The sequence below is a fragment of the Poecile atricapillus genome, chromosome 2 (genome assembly GCF_030490865.1).
Source record: "Poecile atricapillus isolate bPoeAtr1 chromosome 2, bPoeAtr1.hap1, whole genome shotgun sequence".
NCBI lineage: Eukaryota > Metazoa > Chordata > Aves > Passeriformes > Paridae > Poecile > Poecile atricapillus.
In genome coordinates, this window is record NC_081250.1 from 19394612 (window position 1) to 19421624 (window position 27013).

The 27013-nt window shown below is 37.4% G+C and overlaps 1 protein-coding gene across 1 annotated transcript in view; it reads right to left on the reverse strand.

The window, feature by feature from the left end:
• PLXDC2 (plexin domain containing 2) overlaps positions 1-27013 on the reverse strand; it is a 253345-nt gene that overhangs the window by 107472 nt on the left and 118860 nt on the right. Inside the window, exons 3-4 of the mRNA XM_058832909.1 lie at positions 8418-8564; positions 3479-3548 (exon numbers count right to left, since the gene is read on the reverse strand). Of these exons, the coding sequence (XP_058688892.1) occupies positions 3479-3548; positions 8418-8564 (217 nt within the window). The remainder of the gene's footprint in view (positions 1-3478; positions 3549-8417; positions 8565-27013) is intronic.

Below are 27013 nucleotides of genomic sequence, written 5' to 3' on the forward strand. Positions count from 1 at the left end.
GTCTCAATATTCAGCATTATAAATCTGGAAATTTAACCACCTAGTCACTTCAATTTCTACTGTTATTGTTATGTTTCATTAATGCTGGGCAGTGCTTGCACAGCAAGGCCTTTCCTGCTCTCTGCAATACCACAGAGAAATTTAACATCAATGAAAAATGCCATGAAAAAAAAAAAGCCCATAAACAACTTACAGTATCTGACATAAAACTGCACAAAAAAATTAGAGACTGATTAAAAAAACAAATAATAAAAAAACCCAAACCACTGAGAATAAACAAGAGGGGCTTACTACCACGAATGTGGAAAATTAATGCAGCCAGCAATGAAGCTTGCAGCATGTAGAGTAGGATGTGGGGCCACACAGTTTCAAGGATGCCTGTGAGAAGGGTTAATGTACTGCACAGAGAGATGTACCACAAGAAAGGGTTTACCCAGCTTCACTGAGCTCCGTGAGGGGTGTCAGTGACTGGCAACAAGCAGACTTCATATACTCAGCTCCTGGCACGCACAGCACGACTCGCTGTCTCACAAGTGCTTTTTAAAAAAATAACCACATTTTTGGCCTGTAAGCCACAAACTTTAGAAACCTTCATTTAAAAAAAAAAAAATCAGCTTCTTGTTTGAGAACTATCTATAGGAATGTGGGCAGAGAAATGCCTAACCAAGAACCAATTAATATTAATAATTATTTCAATTCTAATATATAATTCCTATAATAATATATAGCCTTTTCAAATACAAACTACGACAACAGTGAATAAAACCCTCAAACTATTTCTTTTCACTTTCATTCTTCCTTTTCTTAGTTAAACACAATAAGCTCATCAAATCTATTCAGAAGAGGAAATAAATATTAGCTAAAGAGGAAAAACAGTTGAGTTTTAAGCCACAGTGATTCCAAAATCATCCTGAGCAATTTGGAAACTCTACTACACCACAGTGCACACTCCATGAAGAATGGCAGAAACCATTGGGGTAAAATTTTTTATTGTGACAGGGATTTAATGTGCTATTGTCCTTGACTTCCCTTTTAAGAAGGTTATTTAATTTATGATTTGGATGTAAAACCAGTTTGTAGTGTTGTCATTAGCATCATTAATAATGTCTCACTATCCAGAAAGTGGACATCAGTCATGTGGGAGGTCTGTGCACATTAACTTTGTCATTCTTTTGATGTCAGAATAACCTCTGGAGGTATTCCAGATCTATAATAATAATAATAATAATAATAATGCCATTGTAAAACCTTATTTACTAAGAAATAGAAGACCACAGAGTATATGAAGCATGTGGAACCTGTATTCATCTTTTGTTATCATAAATCATTGGTGGTGAATTGTGATGCTTAGCCTAGCAACAAAATTTGCAAATATATCCAAATCAAAACACTTTTAGAGAGCTAGTACAGAAAAAACTTCTTCTCTTGCTAGATGAGTTTAGAAGTTTTAAGAGTTGTGGTAAAGGTTGCATCTTATACTGGACTGACAGAATGACTTACTGAGCTTTATCAAGAAATATTTTAACATTTTAAAATCTATTATTAGCTAGATCTTTTTCATGCTTAATTTTGAGGTGGAAAAATCATGGAAATGTCAATGAAAGACAGAAATATCTCTATGCTAATGTCAATGGTGTACATTAGAAAGATTAATTTTAACATCCTATATAGCTTGATAATTCATCGATCTATTTACAGCAATAATATTTTATTTAGTCAATGGAGCAAAAATAAAAGCATAATTATAAGCCAGTGTTCCATTAATAGCAAGAGAAAAGAATCCTGCAGAGCCACAGTCGTTTTTATATTCTGACTTTTTTTTAAAAAAAAAGAAAACAAAAGAAGAAACTACTTAAATTCCCCAGTTACTCTGTATCAAAAGAGAAAAAAAATGTACCTCACAAATTACCACTACACAGTTCACCTCAGGAGATTAATTTTCCTTTCAAGTCCTTTGGGTACGATGGTGAAACTGGTCAGAGCAGCATATTAGTAAAAGTGGTAAAAGCAGTAAAAATTCAGGACTTCCATTAAATGGGAAGGCTCAGTAGAATGACCACACAAAAATAATTACTTGGAGAGAGTGAACTTTGTGAAATTTCAAGGAACCAAGCACAGCAGTAAGAATAAGGGGACACTTAGATGAGGGCATTTAGATGATGCACCAAAATGAAACTAACAGCAAAGCAGAATGGAAATCAGACATCTCAAAATCAGTGGTTTTTGGTTCATCTGATCCAAATCAGCATCAAAATGTCATTGCTGATCAAGAAGAGAAAACTGATATTGAAGTCACTTCATATCTCTGCATTCTTTTTTATCATTCCACTTCAAATCAACCTTTAATATCAGCCTTTATTCACCTTTTTTTCCATCACTTGTATTCTGCTTTGGTAGCAAAATGGAGATCCTGATGGGGAGCATGACAGGAACCTCTGTTCCAGTTCCCACTCTCGTTGAGACACTGGCTGCAATTCTACCCTAATCTTTTAGTCACAACCTCCCCACTGAGGACTCCAGTGGGACATGAATATCCCCTGATCAAGTCCACTTGGACCCCTATAGCAAGCGAAAGAGAAACTTTGATCAGGGACAGGGTAGAATTGTGGCTCCTATTTCTACCTCCTTATCCTGTCACATCTCTTTGCTGAGCATGACCAGCCAGGGTCCATGAACTTGCTGGACATGTTTGAGGACCAGATGATCCTCTGGGTGTGCTCTCCATGATGCTGCCTTTTGCCTCCGTTTTTCATTTTTTTTTTACTATTACTCATTCTCCTTATTTTTCTCTTTTGTTGTCTTCCACATAATCTCCTTTTCCTCGTCTCGTTAGAATCAAATTGTCTTTCAAGGAGGTGGAGTGGGAGGGGAACAGAAGGAGTTGATGCCTGTTCAATCAGCAGCCAGCAGCAGTGGGAGGGAGAACCCCAACCATGAGCCATCAGTGGTGCCCAGAGCTGCCAGAGCTGGCCCTACCTCCCTTCTCACCCCACTCGTTCCATGGAGAGAGGAGAGGAAGTCCATGGTACATTTTCAGAGGCTGTACTACACCATGACAATGCACTGTGATGGGTTTGCCTTACAGATGAAACGTGCCATACTTCGAGCAGCACTTCTCATCTTTGGGCAAGAAATCCTCTCCCCTCATGCAGGCAAACCCTGTCTCCCTTCTTGTTCTGGCCCCAGCAGTCTCTCCTCCAGTGCAACTGCTAAACACACATACACCTGAGCTCCAGGGGAAATATCTGAACAGAAAAGGATTAGTGCTGTAAATGAGATGGGTTTATAACAGTTCAGCTTACACTGATGGAGGTTTTTCATCATATTGATATTTTGTGATTTTGTTAACAGGAAAATTTCCTAAATAAAAGCTGCAGTTTATCTCTTGACATACTCAAGCAGGAAAAAAAAATATTTTAAATAGCTGCGAGAAACTGTTCTCATCTTACTCAAAGTAAATGGTTAGAAAGCCACTTACCCCCAGTTGCCACAGTAATTTCACGTAGAAAGTGTCCGTAAAATGGAAAATCAAAGGACAGATTCACTCTCTGAAAGGAATAACAGCAGAAAATAATATCAATATTGAGCAGAACAGTAAAGGAAAAAAAGATGAACAGTCATCCACTTTAAATATCTCTTTCATTGCTTTTTATTTTTCACTGGAGCCTTGTTATTCTTAATTTGGAATTGCCAGTAGCTAACTGGAAAGAATTCTGAGGAGCACTTAAACACTTGAAGCAGTGGATCTTTATTAACAGAAAACTTAAGAAAATACATGAACAGACATTGCATCTCAACCACAAGAATAAAATGAATAAAAGATTTGTAGTGTTTCTCCTTAAAAATCTGTCAGTTTAACCTCTTTCTTAAAAGCACCCATCAATATCTAAAGCCTTAGCAATACCTATGTTTTACAGGATGCCTGCTACTTTGGCTGCTGCCTTTCTGTTGCTCTGCCATGAGCTCTCACACGAGCCTTCAGATTCAAGTGCTGTCCCTGACATCCTGCTGCTGCTGCCTGGGTGCTTGTCTGATGAAGGCTGGTCATTGGAAGGTAATTCCTCCATTGAACCCATATGACACAATTTCCTAAAACTCTCTATACTGTCAGCAAGGAGATGGAATGAAGTGAAAAGTAATATTCTACAGAAACTCTACTTAACCTACTTATTACAAAATAAAATAAATAAATAAAATTTTAAAAATAACCTTTTTTTTTTTCCCTCCATCTGCCTGCAAGTGATTCAGCTCTATCAGCTGAATTCATAGCAGAGAATTGTAATTTGGGGAAGGAACTCTTCTCCTCAACTAAGCTCACCATAAAGCAACATTCAAATTCAAACTCATTTTACCTCTCTACCTATGGCTTTACCTTTTTCCATCTGTTCCATTCCTTTCCCAAAGCTCAGTGAATGTGGCCACTCATAATTATCACCTTGTGTGTTACTTGGTTAAACTTTGAATAAATTAGTGGCAATGGCAGAAATCTCCGCAGTTTAAATATAAATAATAATAAAAGTTAAATATAAAAATAATAAAAGTGCTGAAATCTCCACTGTTTAAATATAATATTCCATTAAAAACACATCTCTTCCACAGTGGCCAAAATACTAACTATGAAATGAGCATACAGTCCATTATTCCTTCTTTTGGAGGATTTACTACAGTAGAAACTGGTGTGAAGATGGGTTGTTGGTGACTGTCCCTCAACCACAACTTTTGATGACTTCACTTAAGGAAGGGCAACAGCCCACACATTTTAAAAAATAAGGGGGGAAGGGAGAAAAGTACTCTTTTGTCTTTGTTTTCCCTACCATTATTTCTGTCCTGTGTTTATTATTTTCAGATTGTATCTGAATACTACTTCTCTCAGGAAAAATTATATTTACATCAACCAGAAATGTTTAAAGAATTATTTAGCATGAAATTAGCAGTTGAAGACTTACAGTAACTTTAAATTAGATTTGCTTTCCATTTAAGTGGAAGACAGAATTGACAGGATTTATTAGCACATTTTTTGTTTGTTTTTAATTAGAATGCAACATCCATTTGCAATGTGTTAATTGGACTGGGTAGGTTCTAATGACCTTTTCTGTATATACATAAATATGGATGTACAACTGAACATTTCTAATCAAAAATGGCATATGCAAAAGACAGCACATGAATTAATCACACAAATGTTCTTTTACCATGTTCTACAGCTTTCACTGCTGAAGTATATGCTACATCTATGAATGCACTCCATTTAAATTATGTCCTTGCTCTACCTAACATAATTTCAAGAACTCCATTAAAACTACCAATTTTCTGACCAAATTTTCCCTCTTTCCTTTATATGCCATCCTCCATTTTACCTATTCTTTAGGTAATTATTTAATTTTCTAAATCATAGTAACCATTAAACTACTTCAAGTAAAAACCGTGCCACTCTTACCTGTCTTCTAAATTTCCATAATTTAAACATTAGTATAAAGATGTTTGCAACAAAAGCTGGATCCCATTCCCACGCAGGCCAGATATAGCCCTCCTATTGACTTAAGTCAAAACGTGATACTTTAAATTCTGACAATGTACAAATGTTTGACATAGCCAATTTTTTAGCATAATACTGTAAGAACAGTACATGATTCCAGTATTATTTTGAAAAACAATATTCTAACAGTCACTAAAATTTTGCTTTTATTTTGATGCTAGAAAGCATATCTTGTTTTTAAGAAAGAATATCAGAATTTTTAATTCATTGAAATAAAAATATTTTCTCCATGCATAAATAATAGAATGGACAGGAAGAAAAGGTTGAGGTCCTGTAGAGTTGAGTTCCCAAGTATGATGTATCCTGTATTCTAGTTCAGTGTTTGAGTAATCAACTCTTAGATATCTAATCTAAACACATTGAACATCAAAGCCACCTCTAAAATTTTATTATATGGTTAAGAAGATGTTTGCAATATATTGAAAAAACACCCTCACTACTAGTGTTATAAATCCTGTAATGTTAGACATTTCAATCGTTCCATTAATATATGTTTGCTACTTTCCACAAACAATTACTATGCTGTTTATAAAGTCAAACCATCTCATGGATCCTCTCCAGGATTCTCTCCAGTCTTTATGACTTTTCTTGTAGAAGCAAAACCAACTGACAGCTTCTGGGAGCTCTCAGGATTATTTACTTCCAAATGAAGGAAAACACACAAATTGAGTGTGAAATTGTTAGCATTCAAAGAACCCCTGACATCATAAATAGATTCCTTAATATTTAGCATGCAATAATTTAACTCCTGGTTCTATTGTCAAATTGGAGAATGATGTTTAGAAAATATCATGTAAATCATTGAGTCACAGCAAGATATGCAAAATAGCCTTTTAAAAAGAGTAATGGCGAAGGTTATGGGAGAGAAGTTAAGAGATTGCTGCTGAGGTATGTATGATCTCAAAATATATGACTTTGTACTTGCACAGTTATAAAGATCACCTCTCTGTTAAACACCTTTGTTGTGTAGTACACAAGGATGTTGTTTACTTGGAAACACACAAAAAATTAATTATAGATGCATAAATAAGGAATAAAACCTTACAGGATGACTCTCTGGTACTTTTCCAACCTTTGGGGGGCAGTATATAAAACAGATCTGAAAAAGGGGTCTTTAAAACTCTATGCAGTGGACATGGCTGCAGCCACTCAAGTTCGTAGTCCAAGATATTTGGGTAAGCATGAAAAGAAATGGATATCAGTGTGCTAAACAGGGACCAGAGCCTTCTCTGCTGGCAGAAAGGCAGAGGGGGCACCTGATGTTCAGGAGAAAGGTGAAAACCAATTGCTTTGGGGAGAAACAGTTGAAGCCCTCAAGGTTCCATCTGCCATGCTGAATGGTCCTCTACACTGATCCAAAATCCTCTACACCAGACCAAAAATACTGCCTTGTTCTAGCCTCTAGTTTAATAACTTCAACAAAATGTCCCCCTTGGGATGGACATTTTAGCTGCATAATCTCAGGGATCTAATTGGAAACAAAAGTGCTTACAACAAAGACATGGAAGGGTATTACCTTTACTAATCATTAAACATGGTTTAAAATTTTTAATTTATTTATTACCTTTTCTTTTGGCATATTTCCATTTTTTCCCTCACCATAGACACAAGGAACCCACATGAAGTAGACAAGACAGAAAACAGAGGTCCTCACTTGTATGTACCCTTGAGGTTCTCTTTTTCTCATTAGAATCAAATTGTCTTAAGAAAATAGCTGATACACTTTTATTAAGTCTGCCCCAAAGATATATAACTGTCTGAACTCCCTGCATTTATATTATCCCTGGCTGACTACAGTCTTTTAACTATGAAGGATATAATTTTTGAATTGGACTCTCTATCAGTTACATGTGCTGGATTTATCACCTCACTCTGCTTTTTATATTCTGATTTAAATACCACAGTATTTCTTTCTGCTGACTCTTGCATTCCTCTGAGCAGTCACCTGGCTTGGGCCAGGGAGAAAACAGATTAACAAAGGAAAAGATTAATTAAACTTGGGCATTATCTCAGCTTTAAAACCGTTAAACACACCTGCATCTTTAAAAACTGTACAACTTTTAAGTAAAGCATTCATTCACTAGATTTTGTTTTAAGCTGGTCAAACCTAAGGACTTTTTTTTTGGAGATAAGTTGCTGAATGGATGAAACAAGTCTCTTCAACCATAGTTCTGAGCTGTAATTTTTTGTATTTAACCTATGGTAATATTGGCTCTTCTATGTATGTAACTTCTAGTCACAGGTTAGAACCAAGAATACAATCTCTAAATCATACATTATTTGATTCCATTTCTAAGTGTGTAAGCCCATTATTTTCATACCCACTTTACCAACAGCATGACTACAATAGGTTAAATATGATTGCTATTCACACTTCAATTTATTTATTTGCTGATAACCTAAAATTGTGATCACATAATTTGTTACAATATGACATTCTCATGAGCTTTATCAGCTGCCCCAAAAGGAATTATAAGCGTGACACCACATATAAAACAGTAATGCAAAAATACCACATACACATGAGAGACAAAACTTCATCAACTTCATCCTGAACCCAGCTCTTTTACTGTTAAACTCAATGGTAAAATTCCTCTCTGATTTCAGCAACATGAGTAGTTTACAATTTGATAGTTTGTGATTCTTAGGAACAGAGGAAAAAATTTAATATATTTGAAGAGGCATCTCTGCAGGACTGTTACAGAAGGTTCAAAAAGTTCAAGGAATCATTTGATAACAATAGTGTAAAGACTTACACAGCTTAACTAGAATTCAAAGATATAGCTCTGAACAACAGTCATGTTACTTAGTATTGCTGCTGTGTGGGTCACTGGGGAAAATATCCATGTTAGTGAAAGAAGAAAATGATAAAATAACTCACTGCTGCTTGACGATGGGTATTGGAAAGGATCCCGTGAATCTTTACTTTGTCCTTCTCCATTTGGTCTATATTGACCCACAGATCTCGGCTGGTAGAATCATATGGGCCATATGTCCTTGATGTATAATAATTATGATCTGTATCCTCCTGAAAAAGGGAAAAAACCACAGAAAAAAACAGATTTTAATGAAGATATACCTTAGTTTTATATAAAACTCACCCTTGAAATACTGTGTCCTGTTGCTCTTCTAAAAAACTCAGAAATGAAAGAAAAAGAGTAAAAATTGCAATTATGTTGCAGACAGCTCTGCTCCTAACCACTAGCTGTTGACAAGACAGTTATCTCATGCAATCATCTTATATTATGATTATAATGTTCACTATCCCAAACACCAATCATGCAGGTTGTGTAATAATCACATCAGTGAAATCTATGGCAAAATGCTTGATGTCTTTTGAGGCAGGATGAACAGTTCCTGTAATAACGGCCACACTCTAATGTGTGTAACGAAGCCATGAGAACGGATAACACCTTAAAAAATTGTTGTTTTTAACATTTCTGAATGTAATTCACTAGACTATCCTATTTAAGAACATCCAAAACATTCCTAATAGCTGTAGCTTTACAATGCTATTTTATTTTAAATCTCCGAAAGTTTGGTTTACTGTAGATTTGCCCCTCCAAGACAGACAAATATACACATATTTGTGGAAGAAATCTTCCTAATTCTTGTACTTTTAAAAAAATCGGTAGTTGCTGTCATGCTCTGATCACAGCAAATTTTACTGCGATTACTGGTAAATTACCATGAAGGTCTCTACCCCTCCTATCTAAGAGAAAAAAAAGAAAAAAAGTGTGTGGTCTGAGGCAAGAAATTAAACTCCTCTCAGATTCCCAGTCTTCCTTTACTCAAACCACGCTGTTGCAACCACAAAATATTTAAATCAACAGCACTGCCAGCTTTCTGCTGAACAGCTACAAGTAATACTATCAAAGCAGTACATGCTAGCATTTCTTAGGTCTATCCTTGCTTCCTCCTCCCTTCTATGACAAAGTAAAAAAACCTCCCAAACCCTTGATGATAGAGTTTGAAAATTAAACTCAGAAAATAAACAGTACCACAGAAAATTGAAGAGGAAGACTTAGCATTTGGATTTACCCTGGTGAAGGAGACGTTCCTCTCCTGCTGTACCTCCTGTATCCAGTCAGCCACACAGGAGTACCCTCAAATCAGGCCACGCTGCCATAGAGACCTGACATCCCATCCCCACAACCCCAGATCTCACACAACCCACTCCTCCTGACATGATCCTGAGCTGGAGACATTCGTGGCAAGGACTCGTATTCTAATTACATCATTCATGTCCTAGATTGAACATATTGATCATAAATGCTGTTCCAGTTGGATTTGACCCTACATTGACATCATTACTGATGCACCTTTAGCTGCTGCAGATATAACCAGGTTATTTTCTCCTTGACAATTTCAGTGTCTTCTACTGTACTTTGCATGCCAGGGTGTACTTTATATGTCCAGCAAATCTCAGTAACAATTCTGAAGCAACTTCTAACAGCTTCACCAGCTCTAGGTTAGTCATGCAAGTAAACATAATTAAAACTATACTGTCAGGACGGTGACAAAAGCCAGCCACCTTACCAAATTCTTTCCTCCTTTAATCGTCAACAGAAACAGCTATTGCTGTCATGTACACAATAGAGGTACTGCAAATTAAAAGGTTTTGAAAACAAATAAATATATTCCCAGTCCAATTTATCGGTCTGGAAAAATTTCCTCAGTAAATAATGGTCACATTTAAGGCATACAAAATCTCAAGGAAAAAGCTCCAGAGACAAATAAAAAATAATTGCCAAAACAGTTTGTTTCAGATAAACATGCAAAATTCAAACTGTAGTAGAAACTTTGCAAAGTTTTTTTTTGCATTTCAATTTTTTTATAGCTAATAAAACTACCCCACTTAATTTCTAGTACCTAAGCCCCCACCTCCACAACTAGAAGTCTCTAGCACTGAGCCTAGTTGGTAGCTCTTTAAGAATGTTTTAAATGGTATCTTGATCTATGCTTAAAGCAGATTCATCATACAGATTGTATGTCAAACTAATTACAGACTTCAGGTCCAGATTTTGGCATTTTGTCTACCATTACTTATGTCTACCAAATTTTGTGTACAAAAAGTCTTGTTTTGTATTTTAATTCAAATTAAATAATCTTAGATTATTTATCCATTCTGGAAGGAAACAAATTCACTTCTACTTGAATGATAGAAGGAAGGCAGAATTCCTCTTCATAGCCTCCATGCAGATATATTTTATGAATATACCATTAATTAGTTCTCTCTCACATCCCAGCTTTTCTTAATCCCACCTGTAAATTTACAATCTGAAACAAAAGGTAACAGGTAACTACTGAAGTTTATGTGAGCAGCTTGAGAGCTCCCAGTAAGGTTAGGATCCAGCTTCTGTTCCAAGTCACTGCTTTCACAGTTCCTAATTTGCATTACCATGGAAATGAAATTCTTGGATTCTTCAATAAGTATGATTTTATTGGTATTATTAGATACCTACGAGTTTTCATTCTGTCAGATCTGTTTATATTCTTTGGCTGATTGTATCTGCTTCACAATATATTCCATTCCCTGCAGGTAGGTACTACATAAGAAGATGGAAAAATGTTTAAGAAATTTTACTGAATTTGCATGTAAATTATTAAATGAAGAAAATAATTTTTATAGTTTTATGAGACTGATTTAGAGTCTAATTATCTTCTGATAATTAGAATTATGTAAAAATACAATTATGAAGAGAAAGAAACTGAAACATACTTTTCAGTATCTATTAGTGAGACAGAAGCGTGTTACTGAAAGAAAGGACATGCAGAGGAAGCAGAGAACATACCCCTTACTGCTTCAAGACAGCCTTTCTTTTTTCTTCCTTTTTCAGGTATTTGGGGGATATGAGCATTATCTCCCACTGGATCTCTAGGTGTACAATTCTGTCCAAATTCTGTTTGTATATGAGTACATAGCACCTTTCTTCTACGGAACAGTACAACATTAAAGCGAAGGATTTTTCCAGATATTCTTTGCACCAGCTATGAGGATTACTGTTGGCAACCTTTGTGAGTATGTCGTGGTTTTAAACCAGTAACTAAAAAAATTACTTATTTCTTGCTGTGAAATATGGATTAGAACAAGAGCAAAACAGGCTTCAAACTTAAAAGGAATAAAGGAAGTTTATTAACAAACTATAATAATAAGAACACCAGAATAAACTTCCAGAAAACTCTTTTTATCCCCTACTGCCCACCATTCCCTTGTTCACATGACAACAGAGACAAAAACTTTGGAACTTTGATGGTTAAAACAGTCCCAATTCTTGCTAGAGTATTTTCATCAGTTTTTGTAGAGAAACAGAAGTCTCTTTCTGCTAATTTATGGAGTTTCTCACAAGAAAACTATTTCTGCTATAGTTTTCTATTGCCCTGATGTCAGCTGCCCTGAAATCTGTCATCAGAGCTCACTCCTCCCATTTCACCTCACTCTGAGGTGTGTATGGGCCATGGGTCTAGGGATGTCATTTTAAGGATGAGTTATTCAAAGGCAAAAGTCTTCTTCATCTGTCTCTGTGAGCTCCACTAGAAAACAGTTTTCTCATTGCCTCTCAAGGCTTCAAATCTTCCAGCACTTCACTGTATCACAATTATTCTACTTTTTACTCAAAATCTACACTTTGAACACTCCATTCCTCCCTACATACTCTATCATGAATTAAAGGAGTTCTTTCAGGACTTTATTGTCCATCTCCATAGCTTTAACAGAAAAATATTTCAGCTTATAAAAGCATCTCCTTATTCTCTACCTTTCCTGAAGCTTCTTTTCTTTCCTGTCACTGGTAGTTTATAAAGTCTCTTTTCGTGTTGATTACTCTCTTTTTCTTTCTCTGGATAAAAAAAAATTAATCTGCAAGTCTCATCTGGGTAATGAAAGGGTTAAAATCTTGCCCAGGCTTTTGTAGATGGTTCTGTGATCTCTGCTGGAGCAGCGACTGGAGCTGTCTGCGATGGAAGATTCTTCATGGCTGTTCTGGAAAGTGTAGTCGCTGCCTCAGCCTGCCGCAGATTCAGAGCCCTTTTCTTTCTTCACTCGGCAGTCTCTGGTGAATTCAGTCACAGCAAAAACTGCAGCCGAGCCAGGGACCGGCCTGGCCCGGCCAGAGCCCGGGGCAAGCCCCGCAGGCCCCATCTCCCGGCCGGGAGCCGCTGGGCCCAGCCCAGCCCCCGCCCCACGGGGCCGCATGGCCTGGGCAGGGAACGGGAGGCCAGCCGGAGCTCTGTTACCTTTCACAGCCAGGAAACAAAGAGAACAAGAGAGCTCTGACTTTACAGCTTAAGGTAGGGTTCACAAGTTGATCCCACTTTTCAATGGTCAAAACTGCTGTCAATTCCCAATAATGACTGATAATTGGTTAGGAGAAAAGACTCCCATCAGTCCCTAGCAACTTCAACTTCCTTAGCTCTCAAAACCACCTTAAAGGTAAAGTCACCCCATGACAGTATAAAGGGAATATTTATTATAACATCTCTCATAACACGTTTCTTTTGGGGAAATAAGTTATTTTTAACCTCAGGCAATACTTGATGCTGAGTTGCCATTTTACTGTTGATTGTAGGGATTAATTTCTTAGCTTTCACAAAGGATAATATCTGATGACACTTTGAATATATTCCCATACTTCTTCAAATACAACTGAATTTTTAAGGAAAGCTGAGTACATGCACTACTCCTAAAAGCTCAGTACAGCTGAAGATAAAGCCTTTTTAAAATACTTGGCATTCAGTATTTGTCAAATTCAAAGACTTAACATCTATTCCATACATTATATATACAGATAATCCCAAATACTGTCCAAACATCATATACTCATTTCATCAGTACCTAATGTCCTTCAACAGATTAAGGCTTCCAATGTGTGATGTGATCTTTCACAATCAAGACACCATAAAGTAACTATAAGATGTTTAAAAGTAGCAACTACACTATGCCTTTGGCATTAGTTCAAATTATTAACTGGAATTCTGTTCAAAGATACACATGCAAATAGTACCAAAACAATCATGAAACAATGCAGTTCCCTCTCAATGAAGACACCATGATTCCATGATGATACAATCACGTAGGTAAACATGAGACTTTTTAGATTTAATTATTTTCTTTTCACACTTTTTCTTTAAAATAAATTGTAAAGTAATAAAAATCTCTAGGAGACAGGATATTATCAAACAAAATTTAGGAGTAAGAGTTGCTGTTGAATCCAACTGCATGAATGTTTTGTTTTTAAATACTGGATTCAATTTGATCCAAACCACAGACATTACTGAACAAGAAGTCCTGCCATCTCTCAAGCTCTCCCTGGGTAAGGCTGTAATTGAAGAAAACTAGTAACTTCAACCAGAGAAAAAGCAGCTGGCACAGCCAGGAAAGAGCTCTGTTGTTGCACAATAGTATGTTGTAGAAGAAGTCTTGTTCTCTGTGAAAGAAAGAAGGGAGGGGAAGGGAGGGAAAGAAGGGAGGGGAAGGGAGGGAAAGAAGGGAGGGGAAGAAGGGAGGGAAAGAAGGGAGGGAAAGAAGGGAGGGAAAGAAGGGAGGGAAAGAAGGGAGGGAAAGAAGGGAGGGAAAGAAGGGAGGGAAAGAAGGGAGGGAAAGAAGGGAGGGAAAGAAGGGAGGGAAAGAAGGGAGGGAAAGAAGGGAGGGAAAGAAGGGAGGGAAAGAAGGGAGGGAAAGAAGGGAGGGAAAGAAGGGAGGGAAAGAAGGGAGGGAAAGAAGGGAGGGAAAGAAGGGAGGGAAAGAAGGGAGGGAAAGAAGGGAGGGAAAGAAGGGAGGGAAAGAAGGGAGGGAAAGAAGGGAGGGAAAGAAGGGAGGGAAAGAAGGGAGGGAAAGAAGGGAGGGAAAGAAGGGAGGGGAAGAAGGGAGGGAAAGAAGGGAGGGAAAGAAGGGAGGGAAAGAAGGGAGGGAAAGAAGGGAGGGAAAGAAGGGAGGGAAAGAAGGGAGGGAAAGAAGGGAGGGAAAGAAGGGAGGGAAAGAAGGGAGGGAAAGAAGGGAGGGAAAGAAGGGAGGGAAAGAAGGGAGGGAAAGAAGGGAGGGAAAGAAGGGAGGGAAAGAAGGGAGGGAAAGAAGGGAGGGAAAGAAGGGAGGGAAAGAAGGGAGGGAAAGAAGGGAGGGAAAGAAGGGAGGGAAAGAAGGGAGGGAAAGAAGGGAGGGAAAGAAGGGAGGGAAAGAAGGGAGGGAAAGAAGGGAGGGAAAGAAGGGAGGGAAAGAAGGGAGGGAAAGAAGGGAGGGAAAGAAGGGAGGGAAAGAAGGGAGGGAAAGAAGGGAGGGAAAGAAGGGAGGGAAAGAAGGGAGGGAAAGAAGGGAGGGAAAGAAGGGAGGGAAAGAAGGGAGGGAAAGAAGGGAGGGAAAGAAGGGAGGGAAAGAAGGGAGGGAAAGAAGGGAGGGAAAGAAGGGAGGGAAAGAAGGGAGGGAAAGAAGGGAGGGAAAGAAGGGAGGGAAAGAAGGGAGGGAAAGAAGGGAGGGAAAGAAGGGAGGGAAAGAAGGGAGGGAAAGAAGGGAGGGAAAGAAGGGAGGGAAAGAAGGGAGGGAAAGAAGGGAGGGAAAGAAGGGAGGGAAAGAAGGGAGGGAAAGAAGGGAGGGAAAGAAGGGAGGGAAAGAAGGGAGGGAAAGAAGGGAGGGAAAGAAGGGAGGGAAAGAAGGGAGGGAAAGAAGGGAGGGAAAGAAGGGAGGGAAAGAAGGGAGGGAAAGAAGGGAGGGAAAGAAGGGAGGGAAAGAAGGGAGGGAAAGAAGGGAGGGAAAGAAGGGAGGGAAAGAAGGGAGGGAAAGAAGGGAGGGAAAGAAGGGAGGGAAAGAAGGGAGGGAAAGAAGGGAGGGAAAGAAGGGAGGGAAAGAAGGGAGGGAAAGAAGGGAGGGAAAGAAGGGAGGGAAAGAAGGGACATCCACAAGACAAATTATTATGGATCAGTCAACCAGATGGCCATTACATTTCAGCAGATTGTTTTGGCTCCCTTCTCTGAGTACTGGAACATTGTTTGTGACATTATCAATGAAAAATCAATCAATAAATTGATCAGTCAATCATCCCACCAAAGGATCCTCATCTTCAGATCTTCCTTACCAAGTGTCATGAGTTACTGTCAGATGCAATAAAAGACAGCAAGAATGTATTTATTTTGATAACTGTTGTCCCTTTAAATATGCTACTTACTGAAACAGCATTTCCAGGTTCAACTGCAGTGACAACATAATGTAATATATATATATATATATATATATATATATATATATATATATATAAAAATGTAAAAACTCTGAAGCCCTCAAGGATACGGTGGTACACTTCAGAGATGCTTGATTTTATCACTGTGAATGGAAGGTCTGGTATCTGATTTTAAACAAAAATACATTAACAAATTGCTCAAATATTTCCAAACTCACAGACTAAGTCTATTTTTAACTGAAATTTCTGCTAGAAAATTTATCACCAATTACTGATTTCAAAAAGTCTTTACTCCTGAATACAAACTAGAAATATTAATTTCTAATTAATTAATACAAATTATCTATTCTAAAAATCTAATTAATCTGAATACAAATTTAGAAATATTAATTTCTAAATTAATAGCCTATGAAATTAATCAGAGAATTGTGTCTTCTAAAAGGTACATTTGTAGACTAAAATGAAAACACTGAAAGAAGAAAACATACAATTATATATTTTAAAACAGACTATTCAGCAAAAAAGCAAAGATAGAAATACTTCTTTGGGTACTTAGAGAAAGGAAATAAGCTAGTAATTAAAATTATTTCCCTAAGGAATAAAGCAGTTCTGGCAATCCATTTTGCAGAACCAAAACATCCTTGCTATTTAAATAAGACAACAACAACAACAACATGCCCCTGCACACATACAGCCAAAGCTTCTTCAAAACTATTTGTATTTTTACCTATTTTTACCCAATCACATGTAATGCTGGCTGCTCTCCTAGGGTACCTCTGCCTATCATGTCAGTAAAATACAGCCAAAAGTGGCTTCTGAATTGTTTCAGACTTTTGCTAGAAAATTGCTTTTAGATTTCTGAGCATTATTAATCCCCACCAGCTAAAAACAGCCCAAGGGGGAGAACAGAGGTGACAGGTTGGATAGGATTTGAGCTAGCTCTGCACTGCAGGTGATGGAAAGCCTCTTCTCAACAGCACGTTTTTGGGCCCTGAGAAGGGCAAGAGACATGCACAGTCACACTTCACATTACCTGGGCAGGAGAAGCAAGTGTGTATGGTGCTGTAACTGATTTTCCTCATTTCTTCACATTTTCTTTAGGCAGACACTGACTGAGACAGGGGCAGGTGTCAAGGACACATGGAAAATATCCCTAGTATACCAGCCATTAGCACAGGAGGTGAGACAGCACACAGAAGGATCACCTATCCTGAGATGGGGTACTACTGGAAAGACTAAGGCCAGGGAAAAGCCATATAACTCATTTCAGCAGAATACTGTAATTAAAGTCAGAGCAATGCTATGTTTTACAGGTTTATAGGATCTGATAATCAAAGAACCATGAGGAGTACTTAACTTGAACTGGCCTCTCAAAACATGAAAGCTCTAATTTTGGTAGATAAGGTACATGTGGATAACAACATCAAAGTCTTACAGAGGAGATTATATATATATACACATATACATATATATGTATGTATATGTGTATATATATATTCTATATGTGTATATACATGTATATGTATGTGTGTGTGTATATATATATGTATGTATATGGAGAGAGAGAGAGTGAGAGAGAGAGGCTGCTGCTTAGGAAGTTCAATTGCTCTGAGGTTCTCAGAATTACCAATTTCATAAGCACTTTGCATCAAGGATAAACTCTCTGCTGTTCAATTTCTTAACAAAAGTCTTTGTTCTGTATGAATCTACTGAGGGAACCTGCAATTTAGAGAAACGCTTTAACAGCAACTTGCTGCTTTCATAGTGACAAAGCTGCAAGCTGTTGTTTTTGTTTTTTTTTTTTTCTTTTCTTTCTTTTTTTTTCCTTTTTTTTTGTTTTTTTGTTGTTTGTTTTTTTTAATGTCTGATATGGTAAAAACTAAGGGAATATACATATATATAGCAATATGGGCATAGCATACATACTTGACATCAACCACCAGCAGAACCTGAGGACAGTTTGTAAATATTACTGTTGATGACACAACCCCTAGTAAAACCCATTTTGAACAACTAATATAATGAATAATGAATGAGAGGAACCTGATCTAACTGAAGAGGAGATTCTGTGTCTGAGTGCTTTGGTATTAAAATGTGATCTCGCACTGTGCTCTCCAAGAGGAGGTCTTCATGAGTACTCTGCAGAGTCCTGAAAGCCTATTGTGTGTGCGCAGTAGTCCCCACACTCAGGTTTTCACTAGGGCCAGTATGGAAGTCACTTTGCCCAGAATCTCACAGATTTACATCCAGAGGTTGTTATGGTAAACACTAAATGCTGTCATCAGCTGGGATGAAACAAACAATTTATCGCACATCCCTCTCCCCCATGCAGACACAAGGCTTTACACAGCTCTGTAACAACTTGAGCTCCCAGGTTTTAAACTGCACTTTTCTGAGCTCCTGACAGCATCTATAATGGAGAGTCATACATGCTGACAGACATTCTGCAAGAGAAGGATGCCATAAAACTGTTATTAATCCAAAAAGCCATTTAGTCTTTCCAGCTTTGTGAAAAGTCACTGTGGAGTCACTGCCTTTTCCATGATATTCAGCTGCTTTTGAAAGGAAGCTTCCCTCTAGGGGACTGCTATAAAACTGTCAGCCTATTTAGGGGTCATTACAGCAGGCTTATAAAGCCCTTTGGACTGTCTTGTCATATGAGACAAGCTTCAAAAAGAGCAAAAATCTCTGTAATGCCTTACTTAAGAAAGGAAAAAAATCCAAATCACCAGTCACTTGAAACCTAATTACAGCAGGGAAATATTTATTATGCAGTTTTGTTCCTGATTTGCTGGAGCAGAAGTCTGAGAAATGACATTCTGAAAATGCATCTTTATTAACTGCTCCACAGCATCCTCTCCACTAAAAGAAAATAAAAAGAACCATTTCAACACAATGCTGAAAAAAATGTCCAGCAGAAATTTTATTTTGGTGTAATTATGATACAGGTTTTAGAGTTTATATTCCCATTTTTAGATATGTATGAATGACTGAAGGGTTCATGAAACTTAAACTGCAAACATAAAAACCTAGGTCTAAACTACAGAGTATTAGTGGTTATGGCACAACATCTGTTACCAGTTCCATTTTTGGGGGCTTATGACTCCAGATAATACCATAAATATTGACATTTTTGTCAAGTTAGCTTTTAGAGATTTAGTATTTTAGTCTTTTAAAGATCCATTTCCTTTGTGGAATACAGCAAACAGCATGTTTCTGAGCATATATACTTTGACCTACTTATAGCCACACTTGGGCAATTATATCCTCCCCCTGAATATATAAGTTCAGTTCAATATTATACACCCTCTTCTTTTTTTTTCCATCCAGGTATCAGAACAACTTTAAACTCTCTGTAGCTAATGTATTCCTCCAATATATATTCAAATGCCAGGAGATGTAAGTCATCCTTATTTTCTCAGTTCTCTGCTGGAAGAGATGCAAGGAAAACAGCAAGCAAGACCCAGCCAACAGCCCTGGGACCTCACATGAGGAGCAGAAATGGCAAATATAAATTGGTATGGAAAGTGTTACAGATCTGAAGCATTAAGTTGATATTAGCAGCTATAGTTTGTAGTTTGTTTGTACAGCTTCCATAGGACAGTGCAGGAAGCTGCCTCCATGCTCATTGGTGGGAGATGCAGTTCCTGAGCTGTTGATATCATGTGTCAAGGATCCATCAGGGTTTTCAGCCAAAATTGTAGGGCAATCAGTTGTAGGAACACGTATGATCAATACAAAGTTGATACAGGCAGGATCATGGGTTAATTAATGCAGTAGCATTTTACCTGTAGGGATGAAGCTCATTCTGGAGCTTTTAAAGATGTCTCACATACACTTCATTCAGCAGCAGTCTTTGCCAAAGGCATGCTGTTCAGTCCAGCTGGGTGCTGGTGAGCATATAGGCAGGACATGCCCATCAGAGAACGTGGGCATCACAGGACAAACTGCACCACCATGGCTTCCCTGGGGAGCACTGGTTTTGAACAGATTGCAAACAAACTGGCAGCTTTTACTTAGCCACAGCACTTTCTAGTTTAGCTCTCACATATAACACACATGAAGTTTTAGTTACTAAAACATGGGACTGACTGAAATCTGCAATCAACATGCAAAATTTCCAAATCACCATTCATGGCTTGCAGAGAAAGGCAGTGATTATGAAAGAGGCTAGCAATTTTTACTGCTCTTTTGTTTGGAAAAAGTATGTATTTTTCTTTTTTCTCATGTATTTTTCTGTATACATCTGTAACAGCATTTTAGTCTGGATTGTGTACAAAAGAACATTAAAAAAATAATGCTATGTACTGTTTTACCAAACTGCTATCACCAGTCACAGTACTTAAGGACTTGTCACAGAAATGCTTCTTTATCAGATCTTGTAGTCATTATCAATAAAATAAATAAATCCCTTGAGAACTCTCATGCCACAATTCTAAGACATCATATTTAATTGAGATGCTTGATGAGTTACATGTTGCCTAGACAGGCATGTCCAAGTTGCTGCCTTTGCCTGACATCGGGCTCCAAGCAAGCTTTCTGCAGAATCTCCACTGTTTTTTTCAAGAGGAATACAATGTGCAATTCACAATTACCCAGACAAAATCAGGATACTAAATAATATCCTCCCTCTGCTGTCTCTGAAAAGTACTCCAAGTTAACCTAGAGTGCAGTTGACCCTATACTCAAATATTTCAAAATTATATACACATTATTTTGGTTTTGATGTTATTTTTTCTTGTGTATAACTTCAAAATCTGTATTGATCTTCCAGAGTAGACTGATCCAAAGTGGAATGTTGCATAAACTTGTATTTTGTTTTTTGTCTAAATGCAGGACACTAAGAAGATAAATCAATCACGAGGCACTATAGAATTTCTTTTAACTTGAAGGGTGTCTTTTGACAATTTCAAGCAACAGGAGGGATGCAAAACATCTAAGCACTGAAATCCAGTGAGAGATGAAGACATGAGATTTTACTTGTGTTTCAAATTAATCTTTTTTACTGGTGTGGGGTTGGTGGAGTGGCAAGTAAGATAGGAAGAGGGAAAAGAGAGGAGGAATCTCAACATTTCAACCTTGATGCAATTTTTCTTGATACAATTTACTCGTGTATCTGTTAAAAAAAAAAAAAATAATAATAATAAAAAAAACACTATTTTTTCCCTTCAGACTCAGATAAAAAAAATAGGTAGATGAGCAGCATGTTATTTGGTGTGCAGGTTGGATACTTCAGTCTACCTAAGAGCTGGGATTGTAAGAATTTTTTTCCAGAGCCTCAGATCTATTAAGTGCTGTCAGTGAAGATTTGCCAGCTCCTTCAGCTGCAGTTTGGAACAATCCAAATACACATTTTGACTGCAGTGCCTGTACTGGCCATGGATGAGAGCTAATTGACTAAGCACTGGAGGAACCCAGGGCCATCTGAAAATTGCAGATATGATTCAGGACTTACAGCTGACCCTTATCCTACATGAGTGGCACTGGACCATTCAGTATTACCACAGCCTAAAATTATATCAGACACCTATAGCAGGCATTAAATTTCTAAAAACTTTGATCACAGAATAGTGTGTGTTGGAAGAGACTTTACAGATCATCTTGTTCCAATTCCCCAGCCATGGGCAGGGACACCTTCCACTAGACAAGGTTGCTCAGAGCCCATCCAACCTGGCCTTGAAGTCTTCTGGGGTGAGTTATCCAAATTGCTCTGGACAGCCTGTTCCAGTGCCTTACCATCCTCACGGCACAGTGCTTTGCTAACATCTCATCTAAACCTCCCTTCTTGAAGCCATTTCCCCTTCTCCTACCACTACATGCCCTGGTAAAAATTTGCACATTCCTCATCTATGGCACAAGCATCTTACTTAGGTTTCCAAACTGAAGACCTGAATTTCACCTCCAATTTCAATATTAACTGCAACTAAAATAGAAAAGCACTTGTACAGACTCCAGTGTCTTTTAGCAACCACGATCACCTAATATTTTGTATAAATTCATGTTCATTATTGCAGAGTATACAGATGTATACTATCTTTTGTATACTTATAAGATATACAGATGTATACTTATCAATATGCCTGATACAAGAAAAAACAACATTGTATACAGTGCTAGTGACTAAATGAGCAAATCAAAATTCTATTCCAAGGTTTATTGGAAAAAAAATTCTCAGGAATGAATTTGTTTCTTTCAACTACATAGTAATTTTGACTCAAGAAAGAGTTGGCAGTTTTGTTTTCTAGAAAAATAGGGACATTGGGGGCATTAGCTTATGACTATGGAATGAAGATGTTAGAAACATCCTCACCAAACTTGCTATACTCCACTGTACCAGCCAATATTACACCCCCAAAATTATACCCTCAAAATGAACACCCACCATGTTGTTGATCTATGTAAATCAGATCTAAGCAGGAGCACTTTGGAGCCAGATTATGTCTGTTCTAGCACTAAAAGACACTTTTCATACACCAGAAGAGAGGCATCCATACTTTGCCTGCAGCAGGAAGAACCTGAGAAACAGCTTGCTTTGTTATCTGTACTGGAGCAGAAACCTCTGAGAGATCTTGGCATTTTATCCCTCAAGACATTTACTGCTCCTCTGAGATGAGATCAGACAGATAGGATTTCCATCTGCAATTTCTCCCTCTTCCTACTTCTGTTGCTAAGGTTACAGAAAGAATGCTAAGAAAACGATTCTTTGCTTTATTTAAAAATTTTAGTAGGAAATTGTGAAGAATTATGCATCTTACTACAAATGCATGAAACAAACCTCCAGTAACCCTGTCACATCACTGTAACTTTTGTTAAATGCTGTGCCACTGAAAGGTCTGGGGACTGCTTGCCATTCTTTTTTCGTTATTCACACTGCAATTTGCTGCACACTCTCCAAGATCCCCTATTGCCAATTTTGTTTTCCAGAAATAAGTACACTGGTTTTTTGCTGATGGTCTGTGAACACTTACACATGCTGCACATGAATGCATGCCAGTGCTATAGAAGAAAGAAAAAACCAAAAAATCTCTGGTATTTCCATTAGTTATTTCTGTTTGTATTAAATACTACAGCTCTTAAAAGTGTTTCAGCAGCATTTTCATCAGCAGTTGAAAACATTTAACTGGAACTTTCAGAAGAACAAATGCACATTTTACAAATGGAACTTTCTTGACTCTGATCCCCCTCTTGATATGAATTTTGAGTATTGGCCCCATTTATTATTCTCTTTGAAAAGCCTGTATAGCTCATACAACCACAATGAGGACAGATCATTGACTTTGGACTAAATAGTAAATTTATTGAGAGTCAATGGAAGTGTCTGACCAAATCTGAAACAATGGACCCATCTGTTTACATGTCATGTTGTTGCTGTTTTGGGATAATAGATAATTGCCTTTCCCATATTAAAGAAACATGAAAGATTTGGAGAGACACCGAGTAATCCATCAATGTCAGCAGAATTCCTACAGCTCTGAAAATCTATCCCTAAGGACTGGTACTATACAAACTGGAATTGCGTGGCTTAGTGTGACAACTTTTTAGTTACTTACCCAAATTCCTCTGCACAAACAACTTGGTAATGTATTCACCCTCACTCCCTGCTCCAACCAGCTATGCACAATTTGCTGAGTGCTGTTAAATTAGCTGAGGCTGTTTGCTTTGCATGGGTAGAAATGAAAGTAATCTTCTTTTTGCATGACCAAATTGATACAAGTCTCCTCTCTTGAGGACACTCCAGGTGAACACGGTGAAAAGGGTCAGAAAGGAAGTGTCTGGGAAAGGAAAGACCTTCCCAGCCTACACAGCCACACTAATATTCAGCTTCACAAGTGAATCTATTTTCAGCAAACCCTGCAAGCAAGTGCTGAGGTATGTGTGGCTGAAATAATTAATTCAGAAAGTACAAGGTCTGTTGATTCTGCTCACAGCTCTTTTCAGTCATGAGTTTCACCACTCTGGAATATGCTTTAGGAAGTTGGTGATGAAGGATATGGAAAAGCAAAATATTATCATTAAGAAAATTCAAAGGCAGATGCCATAAATTCTGAATTCCCTGTCTCCTTCCTTGCTATAGAGTTTCATTCTCATCAATGTGTTAAATTAAATGCCTTGTGTGCCAACATAGCTAAGCATGTGGAAATGAACTCAGGATTACAATGGAGTTCTCTTATTTAGGAGTGGGGAAGCTAGTTTTTAATTCCCTTTCCCATTCTCTCCTCCAAGCTTAAAGGAAATAGAGAATTAATCTCTCCTCCAGCCTTTTCCCTTTTCAGCTATACCCGAGTTATTAGCAGACCCATCACTTCTTGAGTTAAAATTGAGAATGTTGCTAATGTTGACAGGCTTATTGCTACAATACTTTTTACACAGTTGGCAATGCATTCAGTCCAGCTGAACATTGCAGCAAGACCCAATAAAAGTGTTAAGATGACCTTGAGATAAGTAAGCAATCAGTATATTCAAAAGAAAAAGATACATGAGGCGTTTGCCTAGTTTACTATTTTGAAGCAGGCTGAAAAACAAGACAGTGATATTTCAGTCTGCTGACTGGCTAGAAAGTGTGACATCACTGGTGAAAAACTCAGCTGGACAAGCAGAAATTAATGAGTAAATTAATGATTATCCCTGATTCTGTTCCTAATTGCAGGTGACATACTTTTTGGAGTAATTTAGCAGGAGCAGAGAATTAGAACATTTCATGTATGATTTGTGGGGCTTTCCAGACTAATTCTCTTCCTGGCTCTTATTTGTAATGATTAAAAATTTTCAGTGAAATACTAAATTTAGTAGTAATTTCCAGACATTTTAAGTTGTTTTAGGATGTCACATGAAGAGAAAGTTCAAATATTTTCCTAAGATCACCTGAAAAGGAAGTATTTTTTTTCCCTTGACTTAGTTTGAAAAATACACATTTGACTTTTCTGAAAATAAATTACATTCTCCATCTCCAAAGTAACAAGCTAATTTTCTAAAATAAACTCTTGAAAATTGTGAATAAAATTATTTTAAAATAACAATAACAACCTTTGCAAAAAAAAAAGTTAAATTAAAATGCAGAAAGAAAATTCTATACAACTTAGCCTTCAAATACTATATCAGCTATATAATTTAACACAAAATTTTTGCTCTCTTACAACAAAAATATGACACCTAAACTTTATGCTAAATAGAAAAAAAGATATATACACAATGGTTTCAGTGCAGCAGCACAGTTTCAGCATATCCTGATCCTTCATATCCAAGATCCTTCCTCCAATACATCCTTAATCACCACTGTAACCTTCAAGCCCCCAAATATGAAAGTAATAACATGATATTTATCTTAATCTAGTAAATGGATACCAAAAAAAAGCACAAGAACAGCTGGACTCTCTTAAGTCAAACATCTTCATATGGTCCTCAGAACTGACTGGGAAGGAGAATTGGACTCGATCATCCTTGTGGGTCCCCTCCAGCTCAGGACATTCTATGATTCTGTCTCTGTGAAGCCCAGCAAGCATAAGAGATCCAGAGCAGGCAATGGCAATTCCCCATTTTCCATAGGGACCAGTAATCTGCCCTTCAGGAACTCCCTTTGTGTTTAATAACCCGCAACGAAGTCTTATTCCAAGAATTTGCCTCATCCTGTAAATTTTGACATCCACAAAATTCAGTGTCAATGAGCTCTGGAGCTTTTGCAGTTTCATGATGTGCAGTAGAAAGGAATCATATGGGACATTTGTTTAATCCTGTGGAACATTTTGGAAACACCAGAGATGTAAACAGCCCATATTCCAACAGAGATTTCTGGACTTAAGTTAAACTGCCTTAAAGACAGCAGGACCACTGTGTTAGAAGTACAACTGACATGGCCTAAGGCAACATAAGGTAGGGCCTGAAACAGCTGAAAATCTGATGCAATGCCACCTTTGACTGTAAAACCATGTTTTTTAGTCACAGTTTTAGCTCTGGAAGTTCCAGGTCTATACTAGGTAACTGAAGTTTGATCAAAAATTGTGAAAAATATTTGCAGGTCTACAGGAAGAGCCCAGGTTTTTCCTCCTTCTCTTGAATGAGTCATGCACCAGAAATCACACATACAACAAAAATCACGTGATGTAGTAATTATTAACTGTGAACAAGAAATAATTATACATTCCAAAAATTGAAAATAAGAGCGAACATAACTTTTGTTATGATAACGATTTTGCAAGTAGACCTGGAAAGCTTCAGCCATGTAATTAAATCAATTAAAGTGTATTTCTTGACTTAGAACTTTTGATGAACCTTAACCAAAATCTAATGTTTCCCTTATTTCAGTCAACGGCTAAATATTATTTGAGCTTGATAATATAGTCTAGAACCTGCTCCTAAAATGAAGCCACATTAGAAAGCAGGTATCAAAAATAAAACTGATTGTTACATCAGGTTTTTAGTTTTATTTTTTTTCCATCAGAATTTTGTAAATACAAATTTCATAATAGAAGTATTGTTCTTTTGCTCTCTAAAGAAACAGCCAATTCCTGTGACAAATTTCTGTTCTGCAAAGCTTCATTCCTCTCACTTATATGTTAAATGCTTCAAGTGAAACCCAAAATCTGGTTAAATCTTTGTACTGAATATGCATTACTTTGATATTTCATAATCTGCATTAAAATGTGACTATGCACTAAGAAAATAATTCTGTCCTAGTGGTGGAGGGATTAATAGCATCCCTGATTATTAAACTAAATGGCTATACAAAAAATGTTGCCCACAGAATTAACTTGCACTGTTGAGGATCACTGACAGGAGAAGGAATATACAAATACTATTTAAGATAAATATTTGAACTATAAATTTAAACTGTAAGTAAGAAGGCAACTTTACACAGGCAGTTAAAGGCTCTAAAAGTCAGAAAACAGGTTTTAGAAGTAAACGGGACACTCTCTTAGCTTGGGAAGAAGAAAAAGAGCAGAAGTACTCATTAGACTGTGATAATAAAGATTTTTATTTTAAATACAGAATATGGTTGCCAGTAACTAGGAGGGCCCATGGTTTCAGAATACAGTGTTATTAACACTGCTCTAAGTCCTTTGAGTGCAACTGGTGTTAAAACATTGGGATAGAAAGGAAAAAAAAAACAAGAAAAGCAGGAACAAAAGAGAGGACAGAGCCAGGCTTGGCCAAACTGACAGTTCACTATGAGACTATAATACTCTTTAGTTTTAAGGCTTCCTTTTTGCATGGACAAGTTTTTCTACTTTTAATACAGTGCATTAGGGAAGTAATTGCAGAATTGCCTTATCATTTGTCCAGCTGAGGGAAATTTAATCTCAACCATTCATTTTCT